The sequence below is a fragment of the Mastigoproctus giganteus genome, chromosome 5 (assembly GCF_048544385.1).
Source record: "Mastigoproctus giganteus isolate SK-2022 chromosome 5, ASM4854438v1, whole genome shotgun sequence".
Classification (NCBI taxonomy): Eukaryota; Metazoa; Arthropoda; class Arachnida; order Uropygi; family Thelyphonidae; genus Mastigoproctus; species Mastigoproctus giganteus.
The window spans coordinates 229,932,780-229,945,566 of NC_143579.1; the positions used below are offsets into that span (position 1 = coordinate 229,932,780).

Sequence of the window (12,787 nt, forward strand, 5' to 3'; positions counted from 1 at the left end):
GAATTTATATAAGTAAAGAAATCCTTGCTGTTTTTCTTAGCATCCTTTGCAAAAGATTTCTCGTAATCTGCCTTCGCCTGCCTAACCTCCTTTGTGACTTCATTACAGACTAGCTTATATCTGACATAGGCTTCTGTGTCGCCTGATAATTTATATGCATCCCATGCATTTTTCTTCTCTCCCACGAGTCTCATTAGTTCATTTGACAACCATTTAGGTCTAAACCTTGAACAATATTTCTTAATAGGTATGAAACTTTTAGTAGCTTCCACGATTAATTCCTTCAATGCTTCCAACTTAGAATTTGCTGTTGGTAACATCATCAGTTGATCCCACTGTACAGAATTAATGGCAGTGTGCTGCAACTGGATCTAAAAAATTTGGGAAGATGGCTGAGAAGTGGCAACTGAAGTTTAACATTGACAAATGCAAAGTACTGCATATGGGTAGAAGTAACCCCAGAGGAACATACCAACTGTCTTGTACTACACTTAAGGTGGTAGAAAATGAAAGACCTGTGAGTAATTGTGCAGACAGATATGAAGTTTTCTGAGCAATGCAAACAGGCTGCCAGGGCAAGTCATGGGGTTCTGTCAATGATATACAGGAATTTTGCTAGCAGGAACAAGGAGGTGATTGTCCCTCTGTATAAGGCAATTCGCTTACTATTGATTTCATCCAAAATTGAATTTTCCAACTAGTAAATTTACTTTCCCTCTTGGGCTATCAGGCTTTCTGGTACCCCCTTACTTTTTCGCTATCTAGTAGTTCCTGGCTGCCTCCTCGTGGCTAGGGACGGGAGCGGGGAGTCGGGCATTGGGCTTATTGCCTCGGCTCCCTGCTTCTAAACGCCAGGCGCCGGCATATACACACAACAGTAACAACACAATACACACACTTAATGAACACATTTCTTCTGTCTTCTGTCTTTATCTCTCTCTCTTTTTTTTTTTTTTTTTTCTATTGCCGGCATTTGGCGAACGCCTAATATACGGAGGAGATAGGGGAAACCCTGGGTGCCTCCAATAACTCTACAAGAATACTTGAATACTTGTATAAGGAAATGGTCAGACCACACCTTGGGTACGTGTACAGGTCTGGAGGCCTCATTTTAGGAAGGATATAGATTTGCTTGAGCAAGTACAGAGAAGGGCAACAAGATTGGTGAGGGGAATGAAAGGATCCTCTTACCAAGAGAGGCTTAAGTTCTGCAAATTGCAGCGGCTGGAAATAGGCACCTGCAAGGTGATCTGACTGAGGTGTATAAGGCCTTGAATGGGTTGGGCTCGCTGAATTCTGATGGGATTCTTCCACTCATTCAGATTACAAACCTAACGGGGCATAGATTCAAATTGAGGAAAGACAGATGTAGAATAGATATGCAGAAATTTGCCTTTAGCCAGTGGGTGGTTAATTGCTGGAACAAACTACCATCTGTCGCTGTGGAAGCTGATAGGTTAAATAAATTTAAGGAGGAACTGGACAAACATTTAGAGGGAATGGTGTGATTTTTTTTTTTGGCTGATGCTACATAAGCTCATACGCTTGCTTTCTTGCATAACATACCACTATTACTACTACTACAGATCAAATATAAAATAGTGATGATCAATATTAAGTGATAGGTGGCAGGGTACAAAATGATAAATGAATAAGCACTTTCAAAAACAAAAGCTTGGGGGAGGAATGACAGCAGGCCTGTTTTCCTTATTATTGAAAGTGAGCAGAGTGAAAGTTTTTCATTAAAAAAGATGTTTCCTATATAAACATCACAACTATTGCATTCCTAAACAAGGGTATAATGTAATGATATTACTTAATAATGGTATTACTATAATTTTATCACTGAGTTTTCAGTGCACTATTTTTTGACATAATAGTCTGTCATAAATTATGTCATTATTACTGGCACAATTTGACAGGCTTTAATAAATTATTAATATAAAAAATTAAGTTATTGTTATTGATAATAATAAAGGCTGATTTTATTGGAACTGGGTTGTGGGGGGGGGCTTCATGGTTGTACATTTGGCTCTAGACATGAAACTACACTAGCTGATATAAGAAATACAAGAAAATGGGCAAATAATCATATACTGAATAATTATAATTAGCATGTAGGTTTAATTTCTGGTTGTATACGTTTTATGAAAGCTACTATAGTAAAGCAGTATTTAAAGACAAATTTATTGTTGGTCAGTGATGAACACTTGCAAACAAATTAAATATACTTTCTTATTTCAGAAATTAAATTTTGACTGATGTATATGATTTAAATACCTGTTTAGGAGGAGTAAAGAATGTATTTGTAGATTCCATTCCAAAAATATCTCCCAAAAGTCCAGCAGTAACTGTAGAAGATGTAGACACTGGAGGTGTGGGTGCAGTTGTTTGGTCACCACTTCCTAATGCAGTCATATCACCAAGCTGTTAAAAACAAATAGAAAGTTAATATCAGTTAAATAAATTTTAATATGGACATAGAAATAGCTCAATAATAACAGTTCCCAACTCAGGAGGTTTTATGTCAGCTGTCGTAATATCAACTGTAACTTCTTTTCTTATGTAACATGGAAACACACAATGCAGGATGGCACGTTTGGATGTAGTTATTTTAAATCATAACTCAGTAGTAATATAAACAATTCAAATGAAATTCAGCAGGCTGCTTTTGATAAGAAGTCTGACCTCACCATCCCTTATCCTTCCTAATGACAATGTACATACCATAGTAACACTCATCATTTCCTATTTCTAGGTGATACCAACCATTTCTGTTAGCCTTATTATGTCGGCATTAGTTATCCTAACCAGGAGTTCAAATTCACTCATTTTACTGACGACACTACTGATATTGTATACACTTTTTAAAAAATGTGTTTACAAAAAACAAATAAAAAAACTTTTTAAAAGACTTGTATATATTTTTTAAAAACTTTCTTACCCTAGGCATCAGCTTCCTGTTTGCTACAGTCTGTATATTTTGCCAATAAGAGTTGCTGTGGCTTTTTGGTTTGGTTTGGATTTTATTGGCGCATTAGCAACTAAGGCTATAATGCGCCAAGACCAGGTTGCTGTGGCAATAAACAAGAACTCTTCAGATGTGTGCAAGCATTATTTTGACCCACATCATCAGATATATATATATATATATCTATATTACCCCCCCCCAACTAGCAGTTCCCCGAATCCTTAAGGTATTCTCAATAATACCAGCAAAAATCTTTGCACCATCTTTGCTCAAATGCATCCCATCTCTATAAAACAGATTCCTTCTTCCTCCAAATGCAGGCTATGCTGATCCCCTCTCAAAACTTTGCTAAGTGCCCCTCCAGTCTTGAGTTAGTCCACAAGGATTTCAGCATGCTGTTCCTCCTATTTTGACTGTGCAGAATTCCAGATATATGCACATTTTGACCTCACTTGCATTTTTTCAGTATAGCCCCATATTTATCCAAATTGTGAGCTCATGTCTAGTTAATATCTTTAGTTCTAACATTAATAATGGGATTCTTCATTCACCCTTAAAATCTGACAATTTGTTAGTGACATCATTAATTTTTGCTCCTCGCAGACACACCCTGACAATTAAAGACAATTAGAGTAGTCCACCTATCCTTATTACAAAATATATTACCTGTTTCCCTGACAATGGAGTCTTCTAATAAAACTAAATCCTCTTGAACTAGAACAGTATGCACTTCACTATTCTGTTCTGGGACCTGAATTGTGCGGGGGAGTGCATTACCTGGCAGGTTACTAAATACTTAGTGCTGACGAATTCTCAGTTATTTTTCTCTTGGGTAAATACTCACTTCTTCAGTGACTCAAATTCTAGAAATGCACCAAGTTTTAATTTGGGACTGTTACACTCCTTACATTGAAAAATCAAGAAGGGATTTGTCAGCTGACCCATGATTATCACCTAGATTGACTTTTGAATACATGCCACAGGCTATGTAAGATGAACTTGTATGGGAACTGCCTATGGCCATTTCCATGTGGGCCATGTTATCATTGGACAAAATATTCAATGTGGATCTTATAAACAACTATTAATAAAGTAGAAAGTAAATTAATTACAGAAATTAAATAAAAAAATTACAATAAGTAGTTACAAAAAGTTTATTAACTACAAAACTTAATAATTTACATTAAACCTAAAAGGATGTAACTTACAAGGATTAGCTTTACAAAAGGCAAGAATTAATTTTACAAAATATTCCAGAAAGTAGCTTCAAAATTTTTTATAATTAAATTTATAATATTATAAAATTAAATTTAAAATGTTTAGGAAATTAAGTTAACCCAATACATTTCAATACTTCAAGAGAAAGAACAAAATCTAGTTTATATATCACTAATTGAAAATTTTTAAAATTTGTATGCACATCTATATGCTTGTTTGTTAGTTTGTTGTTTAGTTTTTAGGAGCATTAGCAACTAAGGCCATATTGCTCCGGGATATGCAGTGGTCATTCCCTGACCTTTCCGCATCCTCCGTATTTAGTGGTCACGGGCTCGAACCCCGGTCTAATCAAGAAGCGTGTGCTACTCTCTGCTGCTCCTACCCACCTGGCTATGGAGGCCCATATGTTGGCATACTTTCGTTAACACATGATTAATTTTAGAAAATTCCTCAGCAATGAATGTTTTAAGAATGTTTAAAGCTCTTAAGATTAAGACCATACACTTTTTTCCTTTCAAATAAGCCTACAGAAAAAATTCAGAGTTAAATTGGGAGATGGCTCTTAAAAGGCCCATAGTGATTTCTCCATTTTTTAGGAGAATTTTAGTTAAATTCTCTTTCAATGAGATAATGTATTACAGCATCATCCTGTAGGGCAGGGCTGGCTTATTCCTGTAACATTGTATGACAGCTTTCTGAAATAACCATGTCCTTAAAAAAGAATGATTCAACCAGTTGCAAAGATTCCTCCTCCAAATGCTCTTTCCCCAGGAGCATTTAACTGGCTTTCAGTTTGTGAATGTGGATGTGCCTGATAAACACAATTATGAATTATGGCAATTAACACCAGAAGTAAGACACTTCTGGATTTTCTGGATGACTGCTTCCTTTATTAGCATATTAGTGATGCTAAGAAACAAACATTTAAATAAATAGATTACTGTCAAAGGAAAAAAGGAAATTTCATAAGAGAGGGGTTACAGTGGTCTCGGACATTCTTGGGGGAAGAGGATTAGATACTAGAGTAGATTATGAGAAGTGTTTAGGTAAAAGTCCAAAGAACAGAAGAAAGGAATTAGTTGATTTTAACCTCTACAATAATTGAAATCAGTGTTTACTATCTGTGGTCATTCCTATCCAAAATGCTGACAGAAGTTGACTTTTTTATAAGATTATATGACTTTGTAACATGGGACCCATAGAGAGGTGAAGATATGCTTTTGCTCTTTTAAGTTGGATGACTTTTATTTCATTTGTGAATAAATGCATTTCACTTTTTGGAGCCTTATAGGCTTGAATACAAAAGCTTTTTTGGCAGTGTAGAAGACCGTTTTTTGACATGAAATTATATTTTTCATTAGCTTTCTCAGTGACCGATAAGGGTTTTGTTTCTGTCATTGTTTGAATTTGTGGCAAATTGCAGCAGTATTCACAGTTAATGGCAGCAAGATTTCTGATGATCCAAGGACATACTAACTTTCCAAAATCAAATTGTGCTGCATTTGTTACTACTACCAACACGGCCTTCTTGATACTTTGGATTGATGGCTTCTCTTGCTAGATGTGCTCAAATCCAGCTGGTGTGTTGACACTATCATGTATTGCCACCACAGGAATGATAATGCTTGGTTCTGCATTACATGGCAGAATCCTTTAAAATAAAAAAAAAGCAAGCACTGTAATTTCTGCATCCAAACTTATGCTGCTTATAAATGACAAAAAAAAAAAAATAAAAATAAAAAAAAAATAATAATTCAAGTTTTTTTTCATATTTTAATAATGTAAAAAGGATTTTCAGGCCGTTAATGTGTAACTACTATTAATTATTTTTTTAATGGTAGAGCAGCCAAATCTTTATCTCCAAGTATTTTTATGTTTTGATCCTGGTTGGAAATTGCAAGAATTTAGCAGTAATTGACTCCAGAGGCCTATTTAGTAATATAATCTCTCAAGCTAAGGATTAAACAAAGGAAATAAATATGTTAAAACAAAAATGTGCAACTCTGAAATTTCATTTAGACAGCTGAATTCAAACTTACTAAACTATCCAGACCACCACCACCTCCTAGTAAATCCATTGCAGCAGTGTTTGTTACTGGCTGATTATAAGGAACAGATGCAGCTTGGGCTGGGGGTGCACTGATATCCAAACTTAGTAGATCACCAATTAGATTATCACCACTAGGAATGACAGTAGGTTGTTCAGTAGGAACTGCATTAGTAGCTGGACTACCAACTGCTGCTTCTTCTGCTGATCCAACACTGAAAAGATACTCAAAAATTAATATATTGTACCTGGATCTAAAGTAATCAAAACCACTGAATTTATTTATTTTATTATTATTTTATTTTAGTAAAGTGAATCCATTCAATTTAGATAGTAAACTAATGCAAACAAAAGTAAAAAGATTTAAACTAGAAGTGACAATGTCGAAGACAAGGTAATTCCTCATCCAACTATTTAAATGAAATCTTGGTAACTATTCATACATTCTACTGAGATGCAATGTTGTGAACTACTGAGGTTGTGTACCAGTTGTGGCATGGGATTTGTAAATATATATGCATTTTTGACTACAACTAAAATTTTGTCTGCAGGTTATCTTAGTTTCAGAATGAATGCAGTTTACAGTCTTGCCAAAGAGCATGAATTTGCTCAACAAAAATATACCACATTTAAAAATAAACATTTATTAGTCATCAATTACCAATAAAAGTTCATTTTATACTTCTAGATGGACTGTGTTTTATACTCCTAGAAAACCTTGAGGCACAAGGATTTTTTTATTTCAGCCACATAATATGTAAACAGCGGGCCAAATATTTTTCATGGTAGCATATGGATTTGAGTGTACAAAGTATGTACCTATTAACACACAATGCTACATCAGGGCAATGGTTAGTCCAACACTACAGCATTTATTAACTTAATTTTTCATCATTAAATTGACAAATATAATGGCAAGGATGCAAAATAAAATATTAGAGTTATCAACTTGAGTTAATAAACTCTAATGTTCACAAGACACTGTAACAAGTTGTCTTCTTCAATAATGAAGGGTAAAAATTTTAATCTAAAACCTAGATTCAACTATAGGCACTCCCCGGCTTATGTAATACTTGACTTATGGAAATTCGACTTTACGTAAATTTTTACAGACCGGTGCAAACTTAAAAAAATCGTGGAAACGTATTTTGCATCCTATAGGAATAAATGGAAGTATCGTGAAAATATTGTAAAGTGAACCCAATAATAGTTTTTTTTTTCGTAATTCATTCCAAGACCTCAGAAGTTGAAAATTTTGCTATATAATTAAGCTATTTATCTCTCCTAAAAGTTCATTTTTATAATGAAAATTGCACTATACTTTCATCGTTATCATAGGTTCCATTATAAGAATCAATTTTGAACACCTTTGTGATATGGTTTGGTTATGATTGTGATATGGATTCAAATGCCTTTGAATGGTTTGAGCATGCTCAATGCTGATGGGATTCTTCCTTATGCTCAGAATAATCACCTGAGAGGGCATAAATTCAAATTGAGGAAAGACAGATATAGGATAGATGTGTGGAAATTTGCCTTTAGCCAGCGGGTAGTTGATTGGTGGAACAGACTTCAATCTTTTGTTGTGGAAGTTGATAGCCTAAATAAATTTAAGGCTGAGCTGGACAGGTATTTGGAACAAAGGGAGAGGTGAAATGGGAGAGGTTTTTTTTTTTTTTTTGGCTGATGCTGCATAAGCTTGCTTTCTCGCATCGTATGCCTCTACTAATGCTAATATTTTTCTAAAACACATTTCTCGAGGTCACTACCATAAAACAATAAAAACAATTTGCACTTTCCAGTTTATTGGGCTTTTCTGTTAGCACAATCTATTATAACCAGGTAAACTCGATCTTATTGCATTTGCGATAATACTGATAACTGTAATTCTGTGGGTTTTTATGTTACAGTATTACGGTGAAATGAGTTCCCCTTCACTGAAATCTTCAATCATATAAAAAACGTAAATAAATTTTCAGAATCTTCTCTTCATTCCTATTTACTTTACAATGCTGAAGGGAAAGTGACCAATGGAAAGTGCAAGTGCTGGCAGTGCTAGGAAACGAAACAAAATTGATTTAGAAATGAAGATGATTAATTAAGAAGTACAAAGCAGGACAAAGTTTGCCATCTATGGCACGGAATTAGGTCTCGCTGCTTCAACAGCGACTAATATTTTAAGGGACAGTGCACGTATAAAGAACATGTTAAAGGATCAATGCATTTAAGGTCAACAGCATTCATGTGCTATATCGAAGATGGAAAAGCTATTAATAATATGGAGGTAAAATCAGATACAGAAGAAAGTGCCCCTGAGTCCAATGGCCATTCAAGCAAAAGCAACAAGTATTTATGAAGATATTAAGCATAAGTATGGCAAACCCCAAGCCAAGTTCATGGCAAGCAACGGGTGGTTTAATAGGTTCAAGCATCGCGCTGGTTTCCAAAACATTAAAGTATGTGGTGAAGTCGCCAGTGCCGATTCTGCAGCTGCAGAGAAATTTTGTGATGTGTTCGGAAAAACCCCTTCTAAATCTCCATAGCCCTCAACTTCTGCAGCAGTGTGCTTATCAGCTGGAGAGTTAATTCTGGTAACGATGCTTGAAAGGTAAAACTTGCTGCCGGTTATGCCCATCTCCTCTCTCTTTTTGTAATTTTATAATTTTGAAATTTTTGTAATTTTTCCTGCGCATGAGATAAAACAATTGAATAAATAATTCTATTTACACATTCATCGAACATTTATTTTTTTCTTCAATCAAATTCGGTGCACACAGTTGCAAGTGCTACATAAGCATTTAGGGATATTCCGACTTGCGTAGAGTTCCGCAGAACGCAACCCTTACGTAATTCAGGGAGTGGCTGTATTAAGGTTTTCCATTATGTTATTAGGAAGTCACATTGTACACATATGCTAAAGTCTTCCTCTGGGCATTTTTTTTGGAATTGTTTTAATTTGTTTTTTCTTGATAAACTGCACTGTAAAAATTACCTTAACAGTATTTGTGTTTTGAGAATTATTAGATGATTATTGTCAAAATAACTGGCAAGAGTAGCAGCTCTGATAAAAGTTTGGCAAAGCGACATAAAAACACTTCAGTAAATATGACAGAAAATACTTGCAAAATAAAGAACTTTGATATGTCTCCAACTGGAAAGAGAAAATAACTAGAGCTTTCACAGAACTAGAAACTTTCCCTTCTTCAGCGTCTGTCTTTCTCTCTTGTCATGTACATGTCCTTACATATACATTGGTAGGATAGTGGAGACCTGTGAAAATATAAAAGAGAGTTCCTGTTATCCTGCTAAACTGGCTGGTTTCAGATTAGGCATCTGGATAAGTTGATTCACTATACATATACTGCATGGTTTGGATATGTTAATTCCAGCATGACATATTTTGTGATAATGTTTTAAAAAATAGTATGCATAGGTGTGCCTTGACTCCTATTGTATGTGTGATGAGCATATTTTATAAAGTCCTTTAGTTCATTTTCTGTTAGAGTATCATCATGAGATGCTGGTAATTTCTGATAAAGTGCCTGAAAATGAAACAACAGCATGGTAGGGAACTGGTTTACAGAAACAAGATTTCGAAAGATATGTATGTCAAACTTCATGCAACAGGTTACCATCTCAGATTCCATAGCCTTCTTCATGTTGCACAAATAAGGCATTCCATCCATAACCTCTTTTGTTGAATCACAGATGTATAATTTATCCACACATCTGACAAGGATCAACATATTATTAACAGGTCAGACTTTCTACATAGTTTTTAACAGTGCACAATTGTACAATTCATTCAGCAGCAGTCAGTAGCACCAAAATGAGGACAGGATATCTTTTGATGTCTTCTCATTTTCCTCTATTCCAATTACCACAGCAGTTTGATGTAGCAGGTGAATGTTGCACAAGGATACTATGCCAAGATGCTGGACCAACCTCGTTCTAATGGATATTTCTCATGCACTTGAAATTACCTCTAGAGAATCCAATATCAATTACAACCATAAACTCAAAAGACAGGTATTAGGCACCTCAATGGGATACTGTCAACACTCACAAGTAGCACTAACCCACTGCAACTGAAGTTGAGAAATACTTTTTTCTGGTATGGAACTAACTTTTATACGCTTTTTCACAAAATGGCAAAATTTGTCTGTCTTGGGTGAGGGCTGCAACCCAACCTCGGTCACAGCACAGCAGGAAACAGCCCTCATAAGTCAGACATTTTCTCATAACAGAATACATATTTTGAGCCAGTCCTTCACAACAAATTGCAACAATTTTTTTCCATTCAAACAGTAATGGGATAAATTATGCTTTGCCAGTCCACAGGATATTCACTGGCCTCTCATGCTCCCAATTCCAGCAAAACCTTTAGCCAAATATTATCTCCCTGACTTCAGATAAATATTATCTCAAGGAATTTCCATAAAGCAGATACAGGACAGTATCCATGCACTGCTACTACAGGAATGGTAATGTTTGGTTCAGCTTGTTATCCATTATATAGGTTTGAATCAGCTAGTTATTTCTGATCAACAAATGTTGATCAGAAATAACTAGCTGATTCAAATTTCTGTCAATTTGAACATAATCTAAAGCAGAGGTTATGCATGCTGATTGTTGCAGAATATCAGTTTATTGGTAAGAGGAAACATGTTAAACATACCCTGTACAGGAGTACATCATAAGGCAACATATCCCTAACATATCAACCCTGTACAGCTTAGGCAAAAGGGGTTAAATATATTTGTAAATCCTAGAAGAAACTTTGTGATCACCTGGTAAATTATAAAAAAATGGTTAGTTCTCAATTATACTCACGAACTTTGCCTAGGAGGAAGAGATTTTCGAATTCCTGTACGGCCTTCTACAAATGCAGAGGGTGGCTTGTGATAAACAGATGCTAAACTACTTATGTGACATATCAACTCATCAAGAAGAGTTGGCTCTAGAAGATCAGTTTCTTCAGATATTAGAGGCTTTTCTGCTAGAACTACCTCCTTAGCTGCTACTGGATCAGTAGAGAGAAGGCGCCAATAAATAAAACCTCTATCTCGGAGGTCAGGATTGTCACTATCTTGTGTGGCCAAGCTAAGTACTTGCTGAACCAGCTCTTGAGTCTCTGTTGGTCGCTTCAGAAACAATTTTACAATGGCAGTTAGAAGCTGTAACTGGACCTGTAAAAATATAATCCATATTCGAACATTTTTTTTAAAAAAATGGTTTCAATGTACATCTCCCTTAGAATTGTTAAAGGTTTGTAAGATGTAGAAATAAGCCTTATGTTTTTATCAAGTAATAACTGATTTTATGAATCTGCACATACCTTTTATTTCTTGAATAATTACCTGCCTTAACATGCATTATTTGTAACACTTTATTGTAATGTAATGTAACAAAAGGAAATTTTTATTATTAACTGAATGACTTCAATGCCATTACCAGTTTTTTCATCTGCAGTAAGAACAAAAATTAAAAATAAGACATTACAATATAAGATGAAGTCAAGAGTCCTTAAAGTAACAGTCCATACAAATGGCAAAGAGACTTGACTAACTACAAACAAAACTAGAATTACAGTGAAGCTCCATTCCCTATTGTGTTGATTGGAGACCTTATGAAGGGAATCATTAACTTGCAATGCAGCATGGAGGTGGATGAGCAACTCATTACATTATCATAGATTTTACCATTAAAATCTGTTGTTCTGAATATTTTTTTTTTGGCTGATGCTGCATAAGCTTGCTTTCTTGCATCGTATGCCTCTACTAATGCTAATAATCTAGATATTATTTTCTTAATCTTTATGTAGTTTCACCACAAGTGAGTTAAGGGTTTATTAAACTTTGCTAAAAATTCTTCATTCATTTAGTTAACATATGTAATTCAAACTGTGTAACACAGAGAAAACTATTCTTGTTAATTAGAATTAAATTTATTTTTATGCTCATAAATTAGGTTACTACTTATGGAAGAGATTTAACGATACTACTTTTCTGAGCCAGTTAAAAGGCAAAAGATATAAAAATTTTATTGCATACTTCCACCATGCTGAAATCAATGTTTTTTTGTTAATTGCATTATTTATTTTATTGCATTGCATTATTTATTTCAGTACATAACTACACTTAATATTTTCCTTTCAATAAGCAACTACTTCCAATGGTTAATCTTTTCTATAAATAGGGATTTATTTATACACAAAACAAACTGGGGGGGGGGGGACACAACCAAAGTAAAATTTTCTCTCTACTACTCTCAACAGTTCTAAAGTGATATCAAGTTTGTCAGTGGCTCACATTGCCTATGTTTAGTGAAAATTTACTGAAAGCAATAATGAAAAAACGAGAAATATCACCCACCCATCTTTGCAAGGATTACAAGTATAAAACAGCAAATAATATCCCAAGAAATGGACACCCTCTCTCTTTAGCACGTATGTATAATAATACATTATAAAAAACACAATGCTTATTTTAATGTATTAACATATAGAGAGTATACATCAAACATGACTAGTAATGGTGGCAAAAAATAAA

General features: G+C 34.7%; 1 protein-coding gene across 1 annotated transcript in view; it reads right to left on the bottom strand.

Moving 5' to 3' along the window:
• The window catches only part of AP-1-2beta (adaptor protein complex 1/2, beta subunit), a 99,990-nt gene that overhangs the window by 24,652 nt on the left and 62,551 nt on the right, over window positions 1–12,787 (bottom strand). Inside the window, exons 13-15 of the mRNA XM_090374445.1 lie at window positions 11,070–11,425; window positions 6,229–6,451; window positions 2,281–2,427 (exon numbers count right to left, since the gene is read on the bottom strand). Coding sequence (XP_090230571.1) covers window positions 2,281–2,427; window positions 6,229–6,451; window positions 11,070–11,425 — 726 coding nt within the window. The remainder of the gene's footprint in view (window positions 1–2,280; window positions 2,428–6,228; window positions 6,452–11,069; window positions 11,426–12,787) is intronic.